This window comes from Anas platyrhynchos, chromosome 9 (assembly GCF_047663525.1).
Source record: "Anas platyrhynchos isolate ZD024472 breed Pekin duck chromosome 9, IASCAAS_PekinDuck_T2T, whole genome shotgun sequence".
Taxonomy (NCBI): Eukaryota; Metazoa; Chordata; class Aves; order Anseriformes; family Anatidae; genus Anas; species Anas platyrhynchos.
Window position 1 is genome coordinate 24407287 of NC_092595.1, and position 27578 is coordinate 24434864.

General features: G+C 37.3%; 1 protein-coding gene across 3 annotated transcripts in view; it reads right to left on the reverse strand.

Annotated features, from left to right (window-relative positions):
* The window catches only part of SLC9A9 (solute carrier family 9 member A9), a 218515-nt gene that overhangs the window by 37502 nt on the left and 153435 nt on the right, over nt 1–27578 (reverse strand). For all 3 annotated transcript variants that reach the window (XM_038183440.2, XM_038183439.2, XM_072042776.1), the window contains 2 exons: nt 27449–27497; nt 21290–21369 (listed from right to left, as the gene is read on the reverse strand). In XM_038183440.2, the coding sequence (XP_038039368.2) occupies nt 21290–21369; nt 27449–27497 (129 nt within the window). The remainder of the gene's footprint in view (nt 1–21289; nt 21370–27448; nt 27498–27578) is intronic.

Genomic DNA, 27578 nt, shown 5'->3' on the forward strand with positions numbered 1-27578 from the left:
CTGCCAGCAGCCATCCATCAGGCAGCATACGAAATGCTCACTGGCCAGTTTTGCAGCTTTCTTCTCTAGTCAACATGAAATCTAATGAGAAAATTTTGATGAAAGCTGGAACAGTAGCAAAATAAGGATGTCTAATGCTCCTGAAATGTTTCTGTTCAGTCTTTTTACTTTTTCTTTAATTAAATTATTTGGGAGTTTAATTTTTCTTTTATACATAAATTGTGTAATATGGTATTCTGATGTGTTCACAGATATTACTATTAATGATTAGGCAGAGGACTCCAATTTTAGCTTAATGTCTAAAAATCTCTCTAGTACTTAAGAGCAAAAGCAGGACTTCTATACAGGATCTATCAAGTTAATGTTTTTATTTCTTTCCACCATTTTTAAACATTTCTGTTCTCTCTTTACCATCTACCAGAACACAAACATTTTTCTTATCCCTTTGCAAGTACACGATTTAAAAGAAAGAAATTTATTATAAAGAGCGTGAATCATCTGTGAAGGTAAAGTTACAGGTGCAATTTATTGTCACTGCATCTGTAGAAATAGACATCTGGGGCAACAATCAGTACCATAACTACTGTGTATTGTGGTTTGTTCAGCTGCAGAAAGGGAACAGTTATATTTACATCATGGGTGATTTTGAAAGAATAAATATTGTAAGGTGCTTTGAGACCTGTGCTGAGTCTCTACTGCAATATCCATCACAGAGCTTTGGCTTGAAAACTGCGTGCCCAGGCTTGTGTGTATTAAAATGGATGGAAAAGCTCCTCTTGACTTCAGTGGTGCTGTTCATGACCCACACAACTCCTGCAAAGTTATGCAGTTCAGCAGCCTGGAAGTAAAGCTTATGATACTTCAGCTTGCAAACATCTGTCATATGCTTTAAATATGTGCAAAATAGGGTTGCTAAGGATTCCTATTTAAACCTCAGGAAATGTATGATTCAGTTACTCTTGAATATTTTGTGAAGTTTTCCTCCCTAAATTAGTCATTCTTAAAGAAAAATATCCTGATTGTTTTGTAATACCCTTGATTTATGTCCAAGCTGTACTAACAAAGTTAAGACATGTAGCAGCAGCACAAAAATGGACTTGCCTACTGTCTTGACATGTGCATCTCATGGAGTGATTGCTAATTGTTGAAAATGCCAATCATTAGGGAAAGTGATTCATTTTCAGGAGTTGATGATATCTCCTGATGTCATATGGCATAGAATCAATGGTGTGGGAACCAGCCATGGACAATTTTTAAAGTACTTGAGTGAAATTTCAGTCTTCAAAATACTCCCATAGAAAGAATTACATTTTTACCCTCTTGTAATCACAGAAGAGGAGGAGTTGCTTTTAGGAGAACATCTGAGTAAAGAAAAATAGCAATCTGCTGATGGAAAAAATCTGTGTATCCTACTATTATTAATTTTGGTAAAAAGGATAAGTAATGCCTCCCGCCCACTCCATACTCACACAGTGGTGCTGGAGACTGAAGTTATCATGGGAACTGCAGTGAGCACAGTAAGCGCTCAGTAGTTTCTGATAGGGTGAGCAGGTGGTCTTTGCCAAAGACCTGTGCTGGGGAATTCGGGGTGCTGCTGCCCCTGGGGAGATGGAGCCATAGCATCTGGGGTTTCCCAACTGCATGGGCTGTGCAGAGAGGGTGGAGAAGGGAGTGGGTGAGCTTGATTGTTCTTCTGAAAAGCTGTCAGCTCTGTGAGCCAGGATCTTTTTTTTGTTGTTGAAATGCTAAAGTTAGTTTTTCTGATTTGTCACTTATTCCCCAGATTCACTGATACCTCAGTGCAACTGCAGCCTCAGCAGCTCCTGCTGAGTGTTATGTTAGCTATCTTGTGGCAGTGCAGTGGCAGGAGCAGGACAGTTCAGGGTGGGCCAACTGTTAGGGAATGCACGCCGTTCCCAGGATAGGACTGTTAGGGAATGTACCCTGTTCTCAGGATAGGCACTGCACTTCTAGAAGTAGAGCAAGCATGCAAGAGTTGCCATAGCCCTTAAGTTAAGTAAGATGCAGAGCATGCTCTCATCTATCAGGAATAAAGAGAAAGTTAAGTTTAATTGGCAGGACATTATCAAATACTTATGAAACTCAGAAAATCTGTTTCCATTCACACAAGCTTAGCCATTTGCCTTCTCCAGTGACTGTTACTGATGGCCTGCTGGTATTGCAACTTGTAGTTTCCTAAGCAGCAGTCATGCTGGTGGTCTCAGTGAAGAATGAGGAACCCTGAGAGAGTTGTGCTTGAATTGTGAAAAACAAAATCTTTAAAAATCTCTAAACAAAACATAAACTGAATACATTTATATGGAGAAGTGCTGATTTGCAAATGGAAGAAAACTCAGTGCTTTTGCAAAAAAAAAAAAAAAGTGGGGGATGTGGGGTGGAGGTTGGGGAGAGAAAAATGAGGGGTGGGTAGGGTGGGAGAAACCACCATGAAACAGTAATGCTAAAGAGGATTTTAGCTACTTTGGTATTTCACAGATTACTGAGAGGCAATTTTGTTAATGAAGCAGTGGGCAGCACTTCCCCTGTTCCTGCTGTATCAAAGCAACCAGTGGTTGAGAAAAGTATTTTGTTCTATGCCATTGAGACTTCTCCAGGTACTGACAGGTGGAGAAAATACCGCAGCAGGTTATTCTGAATCACAAGGTTGCCAGCTTGCAATTTTCAGGCTGGAGGTGGAGAGCTACACTTAAATATGTGATCCTATATTGCTCCCTTTACATGTTACTTTGAAACATGGCAATGGCTCTTTGTGGGGAAGAACAGGGATAATTACAATGGTGGTAGACCCTGTGTGTAATTATGGAAATCACCTTACTAAAGTAAATGGAGAGCTTTTAAATGTCCCAGTTTGGAGCTCTATTATATTGCCTATGGCTGGATTAATATTTATGAAAAAGATTGTACTTGGTTTTTGTATACAGCTCATTCGTGTCATTTATCACACTATCGTATAGGAAGAAGGTTAAAAAACAGATCATACTACTGTGTGTCTGGAAAACGTGTCTGCACGTAGCCTTTAAAACCAGTCATGATGCATCTTGAAAGTCTGTTGAAAATATTGGACTAATGGTTTGAGTGAGAAGATGGATGATTCCAATAAAAAAATAATGCGATGGAAATGCTTGTTGATTGATGGATATCTTCCAACTTACAGGTTGGAGGTCACTAGAATACTGTTTCTTTTATGCAAGTTGTTTTTAAGTGATGTTAAACATGCAGAAATTTAGATCAAAGTTGCTGTAGGATGACCAGAATGAAAGGATCTTACAGACTTATTTTAAATTGGTCTATTAAGGAAGCATGACTTATGATGTTTATCAAAGTTTCAACTCTTCAAGTTTTATGAGAGTCCCTTCAGACCTTTTGGAGAAAAATTATTGCTCGTAGACAATAGTTACAACAGTCTCACAGAGGCTGAAAACATTACATATGGTATCTAGTGGTTGTGTTGCAATCTCAGTTCTGGCGGCAATTTAATAACTGACCTGTGGTTAGATACTCTAGGCCCAAAGGGTTCTGAAAAGATGATAGGATTTACAACTATGCTCCTAAAGGATGAGTATTTATTAGAAGCCTGTTGCAACTACAAAATACTAGGCAAGTGTTTATAGATGGTAGAATGAGAGCTTAAATGCACATACTTACAATAAAGCTTTTTTGTCTACTAATACAGGCAGATCTAAAAGGCACTGTACTTTATGCCTTGCTAACTTTGATTTGACCTTTGACTTGTGCCGTGGACCATGATTTTTTTTTTTTTTTTAACCTCTTTCCAGCAAAGCCTGCTGTTTCAATTTCCAAACTTCTTTAGGTCGACTAGAATTTCATCATATGGAGAACACGTAGTCTTCCTTCATACACTTACTAGAGCTTTCCCTGGTTTTGTTGTGTATGCCACAAGTGCATCTCACCGAACAGTGAGGTATATTCTGATTTTTTTTTTCTGTTTTCTGTACTTTTGGTATTACCTATAAATAGTTATCATAGAATGTCACAGTCATGGTGTAAGATTAAGGGTGTGCGCTCCTCAGTAAAGGATGTGAGGTATGCACAGAGAGATCTTATGAGATAATGGAACAAATGATTGGGTTTTTGTCTGGTCTTTTGCTACTATATTTTTTTAGCTGTTTAGCTAAACTGAAGGTCATCTGTTAAAAATAGAACAGCATCCTGAAAAACGTATTTTACTAGTAACCATAGTCTGTTTTGGAAAAAAAAAATCAAAAAGCAGAGAGAAAATTTAAGAGCTCTAACATGAAAACATCCGAGTCTATTGAAAATTCCAACTTAAGCTGAGCTACAGATTTAAGGCCCTTTCAAACTCAGGTGGACACAAAATACAGAAAGAGAGGTATGGAAACTACACAATTGCAACTGGATACTGGCAGAAGAGGAGCAAGAACTGGAGAAGTGAAGAGATGCAGTGCTTCACTGAGAATCAGAGGATTGGAATGAAATACCTAAAGATGAACTCCTTAATATTCACTAACAAAACCAATAACTCTAAAGAATTTTAGCTATACTGTTGTGTTGGTATTAATGTATATGGTTATGGCAGTTGAAGATTTACGAGATCATGAGGGAAAAAGCAGATACATTTTCAACAAATATCTTGAAAGGAATTCAACTATCCAATGAAAAGACTAGTGTTGTGCTGACTACAGAAATATCACTAACCCATTTCTCAGAACTGAAGGAAATTTTGAGCATATAAAGGTGCAGGTGTTTTAGATACACACTCAGAAACTCAGATAATTAATCTCAGTCAGTGTGAGTAAATAAGGATGCTAAAGAAAAAGGGTGAATATATTCCTTTACCAGGAGAGTGAAATTGTTCTCTCTACCCCAAACTCTGTTTGGGGTAGAAATGGTTAACTTCCAATCTGTAAATGCCAGCATGGGAAGGACAAAACAGGGAAATGATGGTTAATGATCGTTCAGAGCTTGATTCATCATTCATGGCTTTAAAGCAGATTTACAAATCATGATCAGCTGTTTGCTTGCAACTGAACAATGTTCCTTTTCCTTTGGAAATCACAATAACAAGCCTCTAGAGTTAACTTCCTGCTGAGAAGGTGGCTGTTCCTATTTCACACAGTTAATGGATCACCTTGTCTTTGTATTGCTACACTTGTTGGTTTTGGCTTGCAATTTGCAGGTTAACTTTGCAGCCAAGAGTATTAGCAGCTTCCTGGTTGCAGTATATTTGCATGGTTTGGCATTTCAGAAAAAAATGGGTCATATATTATTTTAAAATGCCATCTTATCTGTGAGTAGAGAAGATATAACTGAACAAATACAGCTTTAAATATAGGCTGCTTGTTTTTTTCCTAGTATGTCAGTAATAATTTCCCTTACATTTTCTCATGATATATTTAATAATGTTGGAATCTTAAGGGAAGACTGAAGCTGTATGAAGTTTCTACTTATATTTCCATTAACTACATAATTTTTACACACACACTCTGAAGAGATGTGCTTCTCCTTAATATGTCTGACTCCTTTACATTGCCTGTTTTCTGTGCTGCCTGTTCATACATCTTATAAATAGCATATGTATATTATGTTAACAACTCTGTATATGTGAAAGCATCTTAGATCACACAGAACACTTTAATTGGGCTGCAGAACTTGAAGCTGTGAGATGACGCATGCCAACAGGTTGTGCCTCTGCTCTGCAAGTCTCTTGTGGGCTGGCTGGCAGTGTGTGCTGGTGCCCTGGTGCCCTCAGGTTCCTTGTGCTCAGCTTGGGCTTGCTTTCAGCTTTCAGATCAGATCACAGTAAAGCAGCTCAGGCTGTAGTAGAAATTGACTGCAAGTACCATTCCAGTACCAGAACTCCCTTAAGCTTAGTTTCTATGATTTCTGTTGTCCCTGGGGCGAAAGAGAGGCTGTGGAGTCTCCTTCCTTGGAGATTTTCACAAGCAGCCTGGACATGGTTGTGAGCAACCTGCTCTAGATGCCCCTGTTTGAGCATGGGGGTTTGGCCAGATGGCCCCTGGAGGTCCTTGCCAACCTTAACCATTTGGTGAAAAGGGAGCAGGAATAGCTATTTCAGCACCTACATGTGAAAGAGGAGCAGAGCCTGTGTACAGGGGGGCTCAGATATCTACCCATCCACTGGTCAGTGCAGGATACGCGTGACCTTGGCTATTGTTCCCAGATAGTGACAGTTATTGATAAACACTGCAGTGTACACTGAACCATGCACTCTTCAAGGCAGGCCACCCTTGCATCTGTTTTCATAAGTGAGACAAGAGGAAGGAATCACCAAGGAAAATTCTGCCCCCAGTTACAGCAGTGTTAATGCAGAGTAACTGAGTCCATCTGTGCTGGATTTAGCATTCGGAACAAGAGCTAAATTCTGTCAGGAGTCATATCAATTCCACTCATTCCAAGGGACTTATTTTAGATTTACTTTTTCATTGGGTTGTGTGTTGTTTTATTGACACTAATACAAGATGGCAGGGAATGCGTGCTATTTTTTGCATGTAACTCATCTCTATACTTTTTCTGTATGCTCTTTTCATGACAGTTTGTGTAACCCTAGTTTTACAATAGAACATCAAATAGTCAGGACAAACAGAATAAAGAAAAGAAGTCACCTCTATGCTTAGATAACACAACTGTTACAAATGCAATTAATGCATGGTCTAAGGGGACTAGCTGAAATTCTGTGCAGAATCATTATACCCTGTGACCTTCCAAGCTCTGTCATTTACTGTGGGATTTGTTGCTCGAGAAATTCTCCTTTCTTTTGCTTTTATTTCCCTGAAACATGTGCATTCTAGCAGCAGTCATCAGAACCGCAGGTATTAAGACATAGGGTAGGGAAACATAAGAATCCAATAATATCCTGAATGCGTGTGATAGATTGTAGCTCTTTAGAATTAGTCATGAGCATTGTTTGATGGCTGCAGTTCTGCAAACAGTAGCTCTAAAAAATTTTAATTGCTGAGGAGCTTACACCCACCCTAGTAAGCAACTAGAATCCAAATTAATGCTAATGAGAACTGTTCATACATCACAAGGAGAACAGAATGCCAGAAAAGTCATTTTTCTCCTGAAGCAGCCCGTCTCCTTGACTCTGTCAGGAGCAGGAATGCGTACCTTAGGAAATCAGTCTTCTCTTGTTAATTCCAGCCAAAATGCCTCAGAAATGTTTCTTGCATTTTGACAGAAAGTACAGAGATAGATTGGAGGCCTGGTCCTGGGTGTCGCAGCTGGAAGTAACATGGGAAGGCTTTCCTAAAGGAATATGGTGAGGGGGCTCCACAGCCAAACTTGGAACTTATGCATTAATATCCAAGTCAAAGTAAAGCTTCTACATTTAAAAACTGAAAACAAAATAAAAAGCAGAAAAATTCCTGAGAAACAGGAAGATCAAAAATAGATCAAAAACATTTAACAAATGGAAATAAGCACTTAGTCCTCCACTGTGCTAAAGAAAAAGGGCTCACAAAGGCTGGTGCTGACAACATAAAACCTTATGAGAGGAAATTTTCAGGAAGGGCCCCATGCACATGAAATGCAAAGCAAATAAGCATTTTAATTCAATCTGTCAAAATTAATTAGAAATGAGATAAAAAAAATGAACAAAAACCACACAATCAGATGAAGCATTAGTTTATTAATGTTAATTCCTGTTCTGTTATTGTTTGTGATAAACTGAGTCATAGCTATTTGCTCTGCTGTTGATGAACTGCTCTGCAGAATCTGAATTTTCTTTTTACATACCCCTGAAAACTTGAGCAGAAAATGTCTATCTGTAGTGACAAGCTCATAACCATATCTCCCCAGTCTGTTTCACAAGCCTGAGGAGGGAGGTTTTGGGTGTAAAGGTCTTGCTGAGGCTTCTCCTGTGGGAATTCCCTGCCCTAGGGAAGTGTGCACTTTTAGTGAAGGTCCTGGGAGCTGCTCCCAGATGTTGCATGCTATGAGGAGTTCCTGAGAAGGCCTGTGAGCATGTGTTGCATTTGCCCTGAGCTTCCAGCCTCCTCTGATCCTTGGCTATTTGCTGTAGCTTCTTCACTGCACCTCATAGCATACTTAGTTGGTCTTTCCCTGCTGTGTGCACTCAGGAGACATTTGCTCAGCCTTGCTATTGCTTGTATGGAGTGTGACTGTTAGATTGCAGTTGCCTTGTGTGTGGAGGCTGGGAGAGCATGTGTCTCCTTGCTGGAGAAGGTGCAGGCATTTTTGTTCAGTTGTATTGATTGGACCTGACGCTCTGTGCATGGAATCACACCTCAGATATTCATTATGTTTGTGCCAGATTGGTAAGAGGAATATTGCTGTAAATACCCCTGAAGAGGTATTGTGCATTTCTGGAAGGAACACTACGTGTCTGGACCGAGTGTGGGAAGGTCTGGTGCAAGGGTTGATTATTTTGATCAGACACATCTGATGTTAGGAAAATGTTATCAGTCCATTCTTATTGGAAAAGGTCACAGATCATTGTTCTGTGCTGTACAAAGGATGGGTATGTCGATGAATAATGTCTAAGACATTATGCTCATTTTGTATTCATACTTGTAAGCAGTCACATCTTTATACTTAAGAAAAATAATAAATAAATAAAAATCTATCTCTCCTAAGTGGAAAAGTAAAGATGCCACCATAAATACATGGTTGCCTTGTTGAATCTGCAGCAACAGAGCCTATACCAAAACATATAGAGATGAGGAGTGTATCTATTGCCATATAAAAAGTTACAATAAAAATGTAATTTTCAATGCTCCTCTATGTTCACGGACGTATTAATGAAGATATATAATCCAGTAAAATGAGCAGATTTAAGAACAAACCACGAGACATCTGCATTTTTAGCTAGAAATTTCTATAGGTTCCTAATCCCATCCCTATGCACTCTAAGAAGTAATCTGGGCTGGGGAGAGAGACATCAAAGAGGCAGACACCTCCGAATCACTGCAGTTTGGAGGTGGTTGTGGAGATATTTCATTTATGCCTTATTTCTCAGAGTGACATGCCAAGTTAGGTGTCCTTGTACCATCCCTAACTCATTGAGACAGCAGTGAACTGAACCAAAAAAATCTCAGCTGCCAGGTGAGTTACTGGCTTTTTTTTTTTTTTTTTTTTTTTTTAAACAAAACAAAACAAAATAAAACATAATAGCTTAGGTGTTAAAGCACTCATCTGAGAAGTGAAAATCGGGATTTTTGGTTCCTCTTGGACCAACAGGGGTTGAATTAATTCTTGCTGTTTCCTGAGAAAATTATCTTAGCAAGTAAGATACCAACCAGCCTCTAGTGAGGCTGTGCTGTTTCTATATGAATACAGCTGCTGAGGCTGCACCATGATGTAATTGAGAATGAAAGTGGGGGAAAAGACAGAGTTGAAAAATATTCATACATTTGATGTGGAGTATGTAAGTATTTTGTACTTAACGTATTTTTCACATTATTTTTATTCTTTCCTTGTATTTTAAAATGTAAGGTGTTGTTGAATTGAGTAGCAGATAAGGAAACATAAAAACTATATATTGCTTCTTTAAATTTGGGTAGCAACCTGTGGAACTATCAGATCCAAGGCTGCTTTGTATGCATTTTCATGGATCATTAATAAATAGCATTTTCTGCATATCACAAAATATGAGCCTCTAGTTTAGCTAGAAGGACCAAGCCCTGTAGGCCAACCACATCTTTATTTGCTCCACTTTCCCTCTGGCCATGATGCAAAATATTAACAGTATTTAACTATGTCTTAGCATACTTTATATATACACATATATATAAGTTTTCAAATCTGAGTTTTAGTTGAATGTGAATGAACCTGATATTCAGTCATTTGTGCAGCAAGTGTAATCATGTTTTATGCATTTGAAACTTTTGGATGCCTGAAATACATGAAAAGAACTTTGAGTACTTGCATTATTGTATATTTCATTATAATGTAATTCTATATTTGATATTCTATTTATGCAGAATCCAAAAATAGTTTGTGCTGTGTAGCAATGCAAATTTCAGTGAATAATCCACAAAGAATTTTAAAACCTTAACCATTTGAGACATGCACAGTTCTGTAACTTTAATGAAGAATCAAGCTTTGAATAAATCATGCTGCGCTTTTTATGAGTAAAAACCATTTCTGTGCTTCCCTATTAAAAAGGGGTCTATCAACTCTTATCTTAAGCATATTTAAAATATTAGGGATTATCATTACCTTTCAAAATTATTCAAACTGGTGTTAGATGTTCTGTTGATAGTTAAATTGTAAATCAGGTTTCTATACTCTAAGGCTGAGCTCCCCCTTTCCACCTGACAGCTGGCCACTGGGGAATCAGACAGCATAAGCAGCTTCACGTCCAAGGCTATGCAGGATCGTGTAACAGCTGTGGGAAAATCTGCTTCCCCCATCCTTTTTTTTTTTTTTTTTTCTGGAGCAGAATGGAGGAAATTTCTTTTCTACGAGTTTGGAAAAGAGCAGACATTAATAGGGAAGCTTTGTTTTACTGGTGTGACTGAGGCTCTTATGAGATTGAAGCCAAAAGCATGTCTAATGAAAGGCTTGAAGACTATATGCTTTGATAACTTCTCTCCTACTGGTGTAAACTACGACTAATGGACTGGCCTGAAGCTGGCGGTATTAACCTTGATGTTACAACGAAGTCATCTCTGAGTTCAGACTGCAGGTTCTCAGCAGTGTACCTAACAATACAAAGTGAAATGAGGAAGGAATCTCTTCTTGAACTATTCATAGACATTGCAAAGGAAGAGCAGGGACTTTTCTTTAAAATAGGTAGTACCGAGCAGAAGTTTGCCTAATGATGGTATAAGAAAAGATCCAACAATAATTTTTTATAGCTGGATCTTTTGTAAACAAATAATCATTTACCATTGCTTAAACAATTCAAGATGATAGTGAATTAAGAAATTCCCCATTTCAAAGAATTGTAGACAAAAGTTTCATTTTTCAACTGTTTTTCTCTATTTCTGCATATGAAGTTAAATATTTAAAGTACTATAATGTGATAAAGAATCAGTTCAGAAAAATCACCAGGTTGCTTTTACGAGATTGAGTATTTCACTGTCTGGTTGTTAGAAATGTTATAGGGTATGTTTTACTCGAAGTCCATCACAGCTGCCTAGGAACTTCAAATAACTTGAGATTTTACCATTCGTAGACTTTGTCCCTACTACATAATTACATGGAAAACATTAAAAAAGAAAAAAAATCTATAAAAATTATCTGCATAAAAATTGCATGCTTTAACTTAACTTCATGCAATAACTTCTAAATATATATTTAAGAGGTTAAAGCTGTTTTCATCAGGTACAATAGTACAAGTTAAAAAAAAAAATCTGACTAAATTCAGCAATCCCAAACACTTATTCTATTCCTTTATGTAATTAAAGATGTATTTCCTAACCTTTCATGACAGTATTTCTTGCTTCTTGAAATAGCAGCTCCAGAACACTGGAGACACAAAGTTTTGGTATTATTTTCATGATATTTTACGTACACTGTATACCCTATTTGAAAGCTACTATTTTACAATTTGTTATTATTTCTTTGCTCTGTGCACTTCTGTGACTGGTTATGGCCTAGCCACAAAGGAGCAGCTGAAAACGTTCTGTGCAGCCAGCTACTCCTTTATTGTCCATCTTTAGGAACAGTCCCTTTTTCTAAAAGTAGAAAGAACAAAGTTCAAAGAATAAAATAATTAGTCTGTCACAGACCAAACCCTGTAAGTCATAGCATGTTCCTTTTCCCTTCTACCACTAAGAATGGAGAGTAATAGGTTTTGTAGTTGTGATGCTGTCTTTATGGTAATAGAACCAGCTGAGGCTGATTTTCTTTATTTGTAGGTCAAATTAGACTCTGTTTATGATAACTAGAAACAAAAACAAAAAAACACCCAACCCCAAAACAACTAATATCTACCCCTCAGTCCCCTGGAATGTTCTAGGTCTGTACTTATGAATTTATTTATCTGAATTAATAAGCTGTATTCCTCTAGGCTCTATACTCAGGCTTTGATTGTACTTTTGAAGCTCATAGTGCAGTGTTAAGATGAAAGACAAAATTTGTCTCTCCTGCTTTGGACTTTTGCATCCTGTGAAAGTAGCTAAAATGAGCTCCTGAAATGTATTGCTACATGCAAGACATGCAATGCCTCATGCAAGCCTATAATCAGCCCTGTACAGTATTTTCATTCTTCTGATTTATTCCCTTCACCTTCCCTTTATGTCCCCTTGAGGAGATGTGCAAATATATTGATTCACCATATATTTAAATGTGTGATGATGCACGTGTAATGGTGAATCAGGCACCTATTTCCATATCAGAAAATAGAAAACAGCTCTTGAGTTTTTCTGCTGCCAAGAAGTGCATTATTTTGAATCACTGATTGCTGGAGTTTTCTTAATATTAGAGGCAAGCATTTTTTTTTTTTTTTTTTCCTTCACGCATTTGTACTTTTGCTGTAGCGTTATTGCTGGTTCTGTGTTTGAGGATGCTAAAGTAGTTGCACTCAACTCAGCCATTGGAGCCACTACCAGCAGTGCCTGTTCTACAGTCACCTCCTAGGTGGGAAGAATGCCAGGCTACAAAGCTTCTGAATAAGGCCTATTGAGGGCCTGATCCACACCCACTGGAACATTTGTCCAGTGTTTAAGGGCTTTGCATCCTGATATTAGCTTTCTATAAAAGAGTTCAATTCAACAATACTTTCTAATACATGGCAAATCATTAATGTGCCCTTTGAATTCCTGGTAATAACCTTAATCATATTGAATTCCTTTATAGTCTTATGGCTTTTATGAGAATACCACTGTGATTTAACATTAATGACAAATCCTTATGAGGAAGTACAACCACTTTCTTGCTTAGGTAATGTTAGAATTAGCAACATCTTGCTGTGACAATTGCTGCTATAAAAGAAGTACCATTTATAGATGGTATTACATATGCAGCAAGTGCTGTGTGCACATCCAAGCATCCTGATATGTGCTAAGTGGCTCAGAAGACAGTGGAAGATATGCATGCAGAAGAACATTTGAAAACACTTTAGGTGTAATGCAAAGTAACCTTTTGTGCATCCAGGGCTGTAAATGAAATAATAAGAGTCTTAGAAGAAGAATATAAGTATGGTTGATTAAGTCTACATTAGGTACTTCCGGTATTCCTGTATCATATTTAGGTCACCTGGGTACTGTTAAGTATTGTCAGCCAACAAACTAATTTCATTCTCAAGTGGACTAATACAAGCATAGGCCTCTGCTGCTTTGTATGTTCAGGCTACAGGATGTTGTAATAATAAAGCAAGAAGTGGAGAAAAATAAAGCAGAATTAAAAATTGTCACACAGAATAATAATTAATATACACCAGTAAAATCAAATGCTAAGGTAGCCTGAGCAGTAGTTTTTCCAGGTCAATAAACTGTAAGTGTGTTCACTTCAATGGGCTTTGGATCAACTCCTTCAAGTTCTGTATTTGAGGGGATAGGTGTGGTAACTTACAGTTGTTCATGCAGAAGTAAGCTGCAGAAATGCAGAAATTGAAAGTTTTTTTTTTTTTCTTTTTTAATGAAGGAATTTTTCTAGTTGTAAATTTTGTCCATTCTAGAGCATTTGACCCTTGACCAATATCAATTAATATAGTACTTCTGTACAAAATATGCTTATATTCCTCTCATGGTAAAAGCATAAATCTTGATACTGTTTAGATTTAACATGCAACAGCTGTCTGTGGTGGCTTAATGCAGCTGAAAAAAACATTAATGGAAAAATGAAAGTAGTTCTGTGAGCTGGATTGTCTGACTGAGGCCTTGGTTTTATGAAGTGCTATGTGCTTGTAGTGGGGATTGAAAGTCTGCTGAATAGCTTCAGAACGGCCCTTGGTAAATCTGGGAGGAATGACTCAAATATCTCAGCTCTGGGGTGTAGGCAAAGGTTCCTTAGGCCGGGGCACTGTTGGCTTCCTGATGGGCAGGAAGCAGGTGGTGGTGCTTGCAGAGAAAGGGGCTTCTTAAAATTTAGCTGCTAGAACAGGAAATTAGGCAGAGCCAGTCAAAAACCTACAGATATCAGATATATAGAGTTATCTCTGTCTAAATCACTGATTCACTGATAATAAAACAAAAAGTCCAATTCAGTGAGTAGCATGATAGACTGGAAATTTACTGGGTTTTCTGTCCCTCTCCTCTTTACTCCTCTGGCTCCAGCAACCCATGTGGAAGGCACATTAACAGCCTCTGCTGAGAGCCCCACAAAAGGCAGACTCCAGAGTCTCCAGTTCTACTTCTCTACATTTTTGTCCACTTCTCTACATTTTTGTTAACTTTCTGACCTACTTGGTGGGCTGCCAGATCCTATGCAGTTGATGAACCTTGGAAATGTTTCAGAAACATTCCAAAAAATAACATTTTGACTTTTAAAATAAGCTTTGGAGTTGTTTTGTACCAAAAAAAAAATATAAATAAATAAGATGTCATATTTTTTTAATGAATAATTTTATTTTTAAAACTTAGAACTCCTTGAGGGATGAGGATTGTAGTTTCTAGCTATTGCAGATCTTAATATGGTTTAGTATAGGTTTACATGAAAGGAAGTAGCATAGTTGCACAAAGACCCATGCAGTTATACTGGGGTTGGTAGCCTCAATGAAACATTCTTTTTGTCATCAGAAATTGAAAGAACAGCACAAACAAAATATATGCTACATCAAATAAGCCAGGATGTTAAATGCAAAAAACTGGCGATTCTACACTAAATTGTCTAGAATAAGCTGTAAGCCAGGCTCTGCTTTAGATACCAAACAAAACTCCTATAAAAATCAATGACCGTTCAATGCCAAGTACAGAAAATAGAACCTGGCTCTGCATGTCTCCAAAGGACAGCAACATGGATTCAGTAACAGCTTATAGAATGTTTTTCTGGACTTCACTGTGAATCTCTTTTCACACTGAAGCAGTCTGCCTTTTCTTAGCTCGCAGTAGCAATGATATGCTCACCTTTTCAACTAGTATCATGCCTGCACTATTTAAATATTATTTTGAATGTTGATTTTTGAAATCCTATAAAGTTTCCTATCTAATCCTATAAATGTTTCCCTATTCCTTCCTTTAAAGGCAAAAATGCTGCATACTATGAAGACATTAAAGAAATCTTATATAATAGCTTAGCTACCAGTGAAGTGAAGAGTAAAGCCTTTGGAGAGGAAAAAAAGAGAAAAAGAAAAAGTTCACTCTCAGAATGACTTTAAAATAAAATTAGACTATGAAAAAGAACCCAACCTTTCTGTTGTCTTCGATTGTCAGTTTTTCTTCTATTTTTTTCTTTGCTATTTTTTTTCAGATCTAAACATGTAAATAGATTTTTCCACAATGTATTGAGTCAGAATGAAAAATCTAAATAGCAAAAAATTCAAACTTTATTCCCTTTTGATTATATTTTGTGGAACCAAAGATCCTGCAGCTTCTGTCTTCCTTCAGAATCATGGTGGGGAAAGGGTGAGTTCAAAGACTTATGCTGTGCATTAAAAACAAGAAACTATCACAAATCTTTACATAAGTCTTTATGCAACAGAATGGTGAAAAGTAGCATATGTCAAATACTGTAAAAGGACCGTTTTTTTTTTTTTCATTTAAAACTTTGTAGTTTTTACTACTTATTTAACTCATTTTAAATAATATTTTCTTGTAAAAAATACCTGGACAGGAAAGTGACTTTTAAGGAACTGATGTGAGACAAACTTCCCAAATGAGAATTTTACTTGCGTAATCAATGTGTATTGTTTAAGAATTGTTCATTCAGTTTTCCTTCTGTGAATGAAGGACGAACTGAGGTCACTTATTATTCTGGCTAATCATTAGCCATGTTTATTTATTAGGTTAATTTGCAGAGTTTCAACAATCTTGCGTCCTTGGAAAGGGTCAGGTAATGGCACCAAATCAGATATACATGTACTGATTATCTGTGCCATAAAAAGAACAATGAGTTTTCATAGATCGCAAGCTTTCAAATGTGTTGTTTGAATGAGGTTTGAACCAAGTTTAGGCAATTAGTGCTAGTAGTAAAATGTCTTTTGGGGACTTTGTCCTTCTCAAGTTTGCAGTGCTTGACAGAGCTTTGTGATAGTCAACTGCTCTTGTGTCATGCTTAGGTAATGATGTCTTATGTAATGATGTCCACTCCAATCCGTTGAGTGGTATTTTTGCTTTCCTCTAAGATTTTATTATGATCTGCTCGTAACACCTGCTAAACCCAATCCTTGTGCTAGATTAGCACTTCTCTGCTGTGGATCCTACCTTTTGCTAGCAGCAAATTCTACATTACTGTTTGTGTGAGCTACTTGAATTTGCTTACATTGCCTTATCTGTTGCTTCTTTGGTTTATAACAGAACTGAAGCCTCTAATATAGAGTTACCTTTACTCAGTTTGGAAGCTCTCTAGCAAAATAACATCTTGGTCCAAAGCTAGGACACTGAATACTATTTTACTCTTGTCACTGAAGTGATAAATATTACCAAATCAGAATATTGGTAATTAAGAAAACTTTCCTTCTCTAGCAAGTGAAAGAAAATGGTGTGCACATGCACAAGAGGCTTACTGCCTCTTGTCTTTTCTTTCCAAAGACATTTATCTCTGATAGGTCAGTAGCAAGTCATTTCTTAAGGAAAACTCAGCTGAAGGCCACAAAATGCTGAATTTTTTTTGATTGTCAGCTCACCCTGGAATGGACTTTTGCTTTTAGTAGCTTTCCCATTTTCTCACAGGCACAGAATAGTACTTATCTGACTTTATAGGCAGCCATTATGTCTGTTTTATCTATGTACAAAGCACAAGAGAAATAAAATGATAGGTGCCCTGATAAGTTAAGGAGGATAAACTGGAGTCTTCAAATAATACAATTCCTTTTGGCTGATTGATTTCAGGTAAGTGCATGGGACACAAACAACCTTTTTTTTTAAACTGAAAGGAATGCATCTGAATGATGGATAACTGCAGTTCAAATAGAAATGCTTTTAGAAGTTGCTTTATGGAGAATTGGTTCTCACAGTCCCAGACTCCTGCTTCTATTTAGGGTAACTGAATGTTAGTTCCTCAAATTCAAAAGAAATGTGTAAAGGAGGAGAAACCTCTCCTCCTGCTACTATTTGTGACAGTGTGCATGTGAGGGCACCAAAAATCACAGCTCAGTGGAAGTCAGACAGCAATATTCCTAGGAGGACTTGCCAACTTGGAGAGATATGAAGGATGCAGGTCTGTCACCATTAACACCTATAGTGCTTGCCATCTGACAAGAACTATCCTGCCAGTTCTCAGCCCTCATGTCTACTAAAGATACATAGCCCTAGAACTTTGGTTGTTTGGTCTTGGCCAAATCACGCAATCCCATCTTGCTCCACTGCCAGAGAAAAAAGGATTAGACTTGGCTATAGTTGGGCACAAAGTCTATCTTTTTTTCATTTTAACACTAACTAAGTATTAAAAGGAACTTACCATGAATGTAAAGCCATCCTCTCTCTTCCTTCTCTTCTCACTTTCCTCTGTCATAATTTTGCATGTTTTCATATTACAAAGTAACTATTCTTTTCTCAATATAAATTTGAGCCTGTGGTATTGAAGAGTAAGGTCACCTTATAAATGTACGTTTCCTGCTACATAATGTAGGCTTCTCCTTATGAAGATCATGAGCATTTATGGATGTTGATATCTTAGCAGATATGTTATTTTCCCTTTTTTATCTTCAGTTTCAGTTATTTCTGCATTTTTGTGTCCCAAATACCTTCTCAGTACACAGTGTAAGAAGCAGAACAGTGCAGTCATCTTCCTGACTGATGCTACAGAACAGCCAGTGAGAGCAAAAATAACCCCACATGAGGCAGTCAGTATTGTATGAATACAGAGAGAGCAAGAAGCCTTAGTGGATGCAAAGCCTTGTGTATTATTATATTAAACTAGAAATTATTGCAGGAGATTAATCTTAAGGAGCTGGAAAAGCAGGTAAAGACTCTTTGCAAGACATGCTTAGCTTCATTTTACTTTGATTTTAAGCAATAGATTGTGACTGGGAATACAGGCCTATGTTGACAAGAATTCCAACTCTAGACAGGGATACAATGTCTTGGGATTAGGCAACAAGAAACAGTGATACTCTTCATAAAACCTGGCTGGAGTAAGCAAGTAAAGACTGAGAAGAGTTAAAAGCAAATTGCTACTAGCTGGGAGCAAAGCTAAAATTTTGTGGGATGTGTGGGACTGGACAGCTTTGCTCACCATTTGTTTGAGCTCTGCCCTTAGGTACACAGGTTCTTGTGCTTGCAGGACAAAATTTCTACCTACTTACTCATTAGCTAAACTTGGCTACATCTGCTTTGGAGAAAAAACAACCACAAAACCCCATCAACATGGGCAAAGACATGCTCATAGAGCTGTTTTTTCCCCCCAAATACATTCTTAAAACTTTTTTCCTTCCTCACATGTCCACTAGCTTTTAGGAGTATACCACAGCTTCAAATGGTAATGTACCAAAAGGCTGTAAAAACAATGAAGCTGAAATAAATTCACTGGAATTTACCCACTGTCAGCTATCAAGTATTTTGTTTTATATTGTAATTGTTTAAATTACTGAAATGAACATCCAAGATGCATCCTCACTTATGATGACTTAAATAAAAATCTTCATTTTTTTATTCCATTATTAACATTTCTTAGCATAGATTTTAGAGAACAGTATGTTTTTCTTAGGTGTCAATACCTATTTCAAAAAGAAAACAACCCATATTGAATCCATCTGACTCTGGATTAGGAGTCAGATGGACTTCTAATTTTTCATTCAGAACAAAAATAAAATCTGATTCTCAGTTTTTTTTTTTTTTTTTTTTTTTTGTACAGTTCTCCCCTAATTGGGCCCTTTCCCGTTGTCTAATACACATCTTTTTGACTTCTTCAAGTGTTGTTCCTTCCCCTTAGCTTTTTGTCTATGAAATGAACAGGCATATAAAAGGTGTTATTGCCAGAAGAATGAGAATATTTGTGTTAATGCTTAAAAGCAAATGGCGAAATATAGAAATGTTGCAGTCATGTATACTTTTGAAGTATATAACCAAAAAGATTGTTATTTTTCAGTATGTTTTCTTTGGAAACTTTATCATAATCCTCTGTACAATCTTGCACTAGGCATAAATACTGTGCTACATGACAATTTCTTGTTTTAAATTTAGCAGCACAGCTTTGTAGCATCAGGCAGAGAAAAGTAAACCTAAAAAGTTTGGGTGGATAATTTCTGTCTCCCTGAAAGTAATGTATTTCAGAAATAAAATGAATAAATAAATGCTCAGTGCTGCAAGTCACAGCATTAGTGAGTTGAACTGTTAATGTATATGGACATACATTTTTCGTATTAATAAAATATGGATGTACTGTTTGTAATGAAAATATATTTCAGGACATTGGTATGGCAATAATTTCTGAAAATCTGAATTCTGAAGGAAGATTACGACTTGAAGAGATTGAAAATAATGTACTCTTTTTAAGAATCTTTAAAAGAAAACACAAACACTTTTATGATGTCTGCCTAAAGTGCAAAAGACTTAGAAACCAGATTTTCTAGAGTGAAGCATCAGAAACCCTGTTTCAAGATCTGTACTATACAGAAAACATCTGAGAAGACAGTAAAAAAGACAACCTTTGTTTTCACTTTTGGTGAATGAATTCTACAGTGTTTTTGCTTTGCATGTCCAACTATTTCATACTGATTTCTGTCTTTTCCTTCTGTCCCTATCCCTTGTTTTCTAGCTCTGCCCTTGTTGTCTCTTTAATTCTTTTTTCATACTTTTGTCCAGTTCTTGCCTTTCTTGGACATGTTTTCTCTCTCTCATTGTTTTCTCTCTCTCCTTTTTCCGTTTCAGAGCACAAAATTTTGCTTATTTTTTCCCTGTTCATCTGTCCCTTTCAACTTACAGCTGCTAATACACAACCACAGGCTATTCCTTCTGAAAAAGAAGTGGGACTGGGTGGTATTTAAACCAGCGATGCTTGTACTCAGCATTCATTTTTAAAAATTTTCCACTTCATACTGCATTTACCTACTATTTCTAAGTATCCTTAAATCCTTAAATAATTACCCTAGGAAACATTTTAATTCTAAGCACTTTTTGGCCCTTAAAACTGCTCTGGTAGTCAATACATTCATTTTTAACCAAGATTTTTTTTTATTTTTTTTTTCCATCAGAAGTTCCTTTGAAGGATGACTTCACTTGAACTCCTCTTAGGAAGCTATATTCCCCAAGAGTAGCATTTTATCTGCTGAAATATTTCATGCTAGTTTGCTGTGGCTCATATCAGAAAAAAACATGCATGTAGTTGGAATGTTAATTTCTAATGAGTAGTGAAGGGCAATGGAATAATTAATAGATGTGTTACTGAATAATGGAGACTACTGGTAGAGCTTTGCATGTATGTGTAGAACTTAACAGGAGGACTTCTATTATATTCATTGTGTTTTCTATTAAAGACTTAGGGCATGATTGTTAATCATGGAATCTCACTGATATCTATGCAAAGCCTCTCCAGAGTCAGATTAAAATGACAAATTAGAATTGTAGCTTTAATATCTCTTTGCCACCGGCAGTAGTGACAACATGGTTGTCACAGAGTGTATGCTCTACCTTTGCTTTGGGAACATGTAACTGCAAGTGTTTTGTCTTAGTAGGAATGTGAATGCAAGCACAACAGCTCAGAAATCTAAGGAATATGAAGTATGAGCTCCAGGGAAATCCTGGGAGCTACATCTTCACAATGGGTGCATTGTTCTCTGCAATTTGTAAGAGGTGTGGGTAAACCAGTGTTTTCTTATTTCTGCTTTTTCTTGGGTAGCTACCGCTCTGAGGATATAAAAGTTCAGAACCCACTGGGCTGCTTCAGTGTATATAAACTCTTGGTTTCCCAAACACAGAATTTATGCCAGATCTGATTTTTAACTGGCTTAGTTTTCTCCTGTGATTTAAAAAGGTTAATTTGTTTAAACCTATTGACTATATACTGCTGTAGGGCAGAGGTTCTGATTGCAGATGGTTTTTGCTGCTGTAGCCTCACCACTACACTGCCCTGCTTCTCTGCAACTTCTGTGTATTTGAACTTTGAAGAATTCTTCTCCTTACAAAAGTGTAATTTCTTTTAATGTGTTCAGAAATGTTTAACGTGTTTCTGAACATACTTTTTTTTTTTTTTTTTTTTGAGTATTTTGAAGGTGCTAGTTGTAATGAAACTATCATCTGTGGCTTATAACAAAAAAGGATACCTGTGATCAAAGGCATACCATACTCTGAACAGCCATGCGCTCTCAGCTTTGGTTGTATTTTTATCCAACTTAGATGCACTCTGCAAAACAAATAAATAAAAAAGTGAAAAGCATTTTTACATGTATTTCATAAATAAAATATGAAGTTCTAATATTAAAAATACATGTCAAACTGAATAACAATTAACTGATTTATTTTTCTCTTTTAATTTAAAAAGCCTCTTTCGTGTAGGAATGTCATCTCTGTGAATGGGTTCATGAGTCAATGGGCTCACATAGCACATTTCTCATAGTTATATACTCACTAGAAGAGTGCAGCTTTTAGTTTTATTAATGACTCCAATTTTATTAAGCAGCTGAGAAGCACTATATCCTAAGATCAATAGAATGATATTTCGATTTAATTGCTGTTGTGGGATTACTTCAGTTTACACCTACAAACTCAGATGCTATTTGCGTATGGCTAACAAAATGTCATTCCCAAAGGGAATGTGATATTCTAATAATTATGACATTACTTTCTGTGCTTCTTTCCAAGCTTATAGGAACACAAGAGAATAGTAAGGGTAATTATAAGTACCAAAATGCACTGACTCAAAACACTGCTTTCCATGCTGCAACGTAACTCTGGGGCACAGGTAGATGGGCTGTCATTTTACTCAACGTCATATTTTGGAATGATGCATTTGTAATGGTCTTCTGTGCAGACAGATAGTTTGGTCATGCTCTGGGCATCACAGCGGAAGAACCAGTGACAGAATGGAATTAGGAATGGGACTGTCAGATCTCTAAAGGATAATTCATTATTGTCTTGTGTCTGTTTTGCTGTAAGCTAGATTTCTTTTTAATGGAAATGTTTTTCTTTGTGCGATTTTAAACCAATTTAATATTTTTTCTTTTACTCTAATGTACATTAACATTTTATTTTCCTGTAATACATTAACATGCATGTGAATGATCCAATGATGATAATATTAGTGGATGAGGTTATATGGAGACAGAAACTATGTTGTAGCTGCTGATGATTTTGCTAACAGCAGAGCTGGACACAGTGAATTTACAAATACACTGAATAGGCCAAATATTCTTGGGTTTGGATTCTTTGTTACTGAATTGAGTATTTTAGGACAGAATCTAGTAGCTGGGAGGGTTGGAGGGGGGTAGAAGATGGTGCTAATCCCTAAGAGAGCAGCAGAACACCCTTCTAGGCCCTCAATATCTTAGTGCATTTTGACAAGATAGATACAGATGGGGAAAAGGGTCAAAATGCTTAAATGGGAAGCATGATGGCAGGTAAGATCTATGTTAGGTCAGTTCTGGGATAAACCGTACAGAAAAAAAATACTGAAAGAAAGAGGACAGTGAAGGACTAAGGTGAACAGAGATACAGATGAAAAGAGGACAATCATGGAAAGAGACATCATGATGGAGTGGGCTGCAGCAAACAACCAATGAGCACAATGCAGAGGAAAGATACTTAAAAGCACAGTGAGCTCTGCAAATGGTCCTTGTGTACTTGGTTTTCATACTAACGTCTCCAGAGGTCATAATTGCCAATTAATTCCTCTTTCCAAACTCACTGTATCTCTAGCTTATTCTTGCATTCATGTTTCCATGTGAAAGCAGTGGACAAAAAGGTCTGCCCCAGAGTATAACTCTCCCAGAATATGCAGGTCCTGCCTTGGGACTATTTATTTCTTGAATTAATGTTTACTGCTGCTTTGCTCCACACCTGATCTGCTGGGCTGGAACCTCTGGCTGCTTTGAGCTCTGAAGGTACTTGTGTTGCACCTTCTGCCTGTATATGAAACCTGTGCTGTCTTGTCAGCTTTTGTGTTAATAGGAATGTGCATAGTTCTCTGTCGTGCAGCTCCTGCAGAAGCAGAACAGTTAAGGGAAGGCAGGAGATGTCAGAGTGAATGCTTTTGGGCTGTTGCTGGTCCTAGGGTCCTACAGTCTTAAAAAGTAGCTTTTTACTTTCCCTGCAGTTCAGGGAGGTTACAGCTGGAGAGACAGCTCATCTCCTCTTCTGGACACAAACTTCTCTGTGAAGTGAAATGCCAGTGTTTCTCATCCATTACTCGGGAACTGGTGATTCTTCCAATTAGCCCCTTGCAATAAATTCACCAACCAGCTGGTGGATGAAACTGATGGGGAAAGGTATTAATACTGTTCTTTATTATGCTAATAAAGATATAGTCATAGTTAAACTATGGACATAATCTTTACAGAGATTATTTTGATAGGTGTTTTACCAGGTGTCCTGAGATCAATACTACATCTACCCCAGTCTTCCAAAATGTTTGTCGAAAATATATCACACTGTCTTGCTGGAGATTAACATAGCAGAATTTCTGAGCTACAAACACCATCTGAATAAAAAATAATAATTATTTATTATTATTTTTTTAATGGTGAAATTAGTTAAAAAGCTCACTGCCATGAAAGCTTTTGCCTTTTTTTTTCTTTGTTGTTAATAGCTCAATTTTGTAACTCTGCTTAGTCATTATTTATCCTGCATTCTGCTACTTAGAGTTAGCTTTTGGTGTTTATACTCTGAATGTATACAATATGCAGCAAAGTGACTGCTTTTGGTTATTTCTGTATCTAATTTTTTATAAGATAATATATGCTATCTGTAGCAGATAAATAGATATGAGAATAAAGCTGATTTTTCTTCTGTTAATGCTTTTGTAATGATAAGGATTTGATAATAAACATATTTTAAGGAAAAGCAAGGCAGAATTGATGCAAAGAACCTGAAAGATGTTTTTGATGTATGAGATCACAACATTGTGAAATATAGATGGTAATTATAAATTAGAATACCCTATACCCTTGATAGGGAAGGAGCCATGGGTTTTCAAGTCTTACAACTAGTCCAGGTCTTACAACTAGAATTGGAATTTGCTGTTGGCTGACTGCCCAAAATACTGGTTGAGCCAGCCCAGGATAAAATAGTGAGCATCATCAGAAGTCCAACAACTGTGTACAAGGAACTAGTAACTTAAATAAGTTACAGGCATACATAAAAAATTAAACTCTAAGGTGCCAACATCGTTGCCTGTATATTGGTACACATATAGATATCACAAGCTTAAATTCAGGGCATACTCTTTTGGTTTTGTGAAGTTGCCTACGTTCTGTTAAATGGGATGTCATTTTGATAAGAACTCAAAATATAATTGAGGTCTTACTTGTATTGCTTGGACATTAGAGTCAGTTTTCATCATTTTATACAATTTGTGTCAGCTTATATCTTGAACTTTCCTTTCTGTGGCTGTTGCTTTTCATTCCCTATAATAACATTCTTTTAGGTGGATGACGCTTGTTTATACATAAGAAAATTGGGTATACATTAAAAAAATGACTTATTTCATTGTGAAGACACACTTAGTGTAGTAAGATAATGAAAAGCAGGTAAAATAAAAATATCATGTCAGGAATAAAGGGAAAGAAAAAAAGACAAGGGGAATGGAAGAGTAATGAAGGAGATAAAAGAGAAAATTAAAAGAAATAACCTAGAATAATTTGAACAACTCTGATATGTACTTGGTTAAAGAGGGTTACAGGCGACGGCGTAGAGATCTGGATTAGTAAAAGATTGAGAGGTCAAATACAAAAAGCTCAGTGAAATCACAATGGAAGACCACAGGGTAGTAGAAATCATAGCAGCAAAGTTATCTTCCAAGGTAAAATTTATTCTGTAAGGAGTGCTGACTTGGACATGACAGGGCATGAAAGGTGTTATATTTATTTACACCTTCTGTATTCTGTTGCAGAGTTTTGTCAACAGAGATAGGTGTTGATTCAAAGGGCACAGCTGGGACACTGGATGTGTTACTGTTATTCATAAACATTATTATTTTCATTTTTAATACAAGGAAGAGGAAACAGAAGCCTGTTGGCTTCTGAAGAAATCCTGTTTTCACAAAACATATTAATTCAGTCAATATGTATACTGTTCAATTCAGCGTTCTGTTATGTTGCTAATTTGTGACTGCTGCAAAGGAGAATATTTCAAAAATTAAATAGTTTTGAAATCCTAGCAGGAATAGATTAACATTAGAATAAGGTTCTGTGTCCCGTATTTGGTCAGAATTTGGGCAGAAGCATTGTAGGGATTACTACCAAGATGCTTAGGAGAGTGATATTAGTGATTACAGAATCACAGAATTTCTAGGTTGGAAGAGACCTCAAGATCATCGAGTCCAACCTCTAACCTAACACTAACAGTCCCCACTAAACCATATCCCTAAGCTCTACATCTAAACGTCTTTTGAAGACTTCCAGGGATGGTGACTCCACCACCTTCCTGGGCAGCCTGTTCCAATGCCTCACAACCCTTTCAGTAAAGAAGCTCTTCCTAACATCTAACCTAAAACTCCCCTGGCGCAACTTTAGCCCATTCCCCCTTGTCCTGTCACCAGGCACGTGGGAGAACAGGCCAACCCCCACCTCTCTACAGCCTCCTTTAAGGTATCTGTAGAGAGCGATAAGGTCGCCCCTGAGCCTCCTTTTCTCCAGGCTGAACAAGCCCAGCTCCCTCAGCCGCTCCTCGTAGGACTTGTTCTCCAGGCCCCTCACCAGCTTCGTCGCCCTTCTTTGGACCCGCTCAAGCACCTCGATGTCCTTCTTGTAGCGAGGGGCCCAAAACTGAACACAGTACTCGAGGTGCGGCCTCACCAGAGCCGAGTACAGGGGGACGATCACCTCCCTAGCCCTGCTGGTCACAGTGTTTCTGATACAAGCCAGGATGCCGTTGGCCTTCTTGGCCACCTGAGCACACTGCTGGCTCATATTCAGCCGACTGTCCACCATCACTCCCAGGTCCTTCTCTGCCTGGCAGCTCTACAACCACTCATCTCCCAGCCTGTAGGTCTGCTTGGGGTTATTGCGCCCCAGGTGCAGGACCCGGCACTTGGCCTTGTTAAACTTCATGCAGTTGACCTCAGCCCATCGGTGCAGCCTATCCAGATCCTCCTGCAGAGCCTTCCTACCCTCGAGCAGATCGACACACGCACCTAACTTGGTGTCATCTGCAAACTTACTGAGGGTGCACTCAATGCCCTCGTCCAGATCATTGATGAAGATGTTGAAGAGTCCCTTCAGCTTCAAAATAAATCAATATCTTGTCTTGATGAAATGGAGTGATAGCCCTTTTAATAGTGACTGAGATGTAAAAACTAAGGATACGATCAGATATAAACAATCTTTTTCTGTCTTTTCAGAGACACTTTAATACATTTAGGCACCTGAATTCCAGTTTCAATGAGTGTTGAGACTCTAAATGCATCTTATTCATGTCTTGCTCTAACTCATTTTCTACATTTCTCTCATTGTTCAGTAATTCCAATTTCACTTGTAGTTGGGTAGTCTGAAGGAATGCATGGGATGGTATTACCTAGAAAGAGGAAGACAGTATTCTTTTTTGGCACTTTTTGTTTTTCACTTTGGCAATTTGTCAACTGTCACGCTGATTTACCCTTGTCCTACTGGTGTTCCATTTACCAAGCTGGAGGATGTCATGTTTGTGTACTGACTCTCATACAGATTTATACTGCTTTTGCAGACAATACTGCACTTGAAATAATTCCATACATACATGTATATGACAAAAAAAAAAAAAAAGGGAGGTTGACAGATGCTCAGCTGCAGCTTACTAGATAGCCTCCTTTAGTTTAAAGTTTTCAAGTTCTCAATACACTCAGGTTTCAGTGTTAGAATATTTTCTGAAATGTGACCTATTAGGATTAAGCATTACATGCTTTCCTTTTTAAATCCAGGAAATTAAATGTTGTTATGAAATGTCTCATTTCCATAAGTGTGGCATTTGGAAGGTGATAAATAGTTGAATTTATGAAGGCCATACTTCTATTATTTTGCTTATTAGACTTCTCAGGATATCTTTGCATTTATTTATAATTTTCTTCAAAGCTCTATAACATTTTCAGTTACAAGATTTTAATGATACAAACACACTGAAAAATGTATCTCCTTTCTTTGTACCTTGTACTATAAAGATACTTTACAGCTCCTTTTTATTTTTAATTTGCCTGTTTTAACAATTTCCAGCTATAATGCTATATTTGACAAACACATTCTGCCAAATTCTGAATAGCTTTTAATTCAGCACAAAAATCTGAAATCCCAATGTACCTGGCTTGCAGCTTGTCCTTTGAGGTCTTCATCTGGATCTACACCAACTCTGTTTAAAAAAAAAAAGAAAACAACATGGTAGTGGTCTGATGTATAAGAGAGCTTTGAGGATAGAAATTTTTCTCTTGTG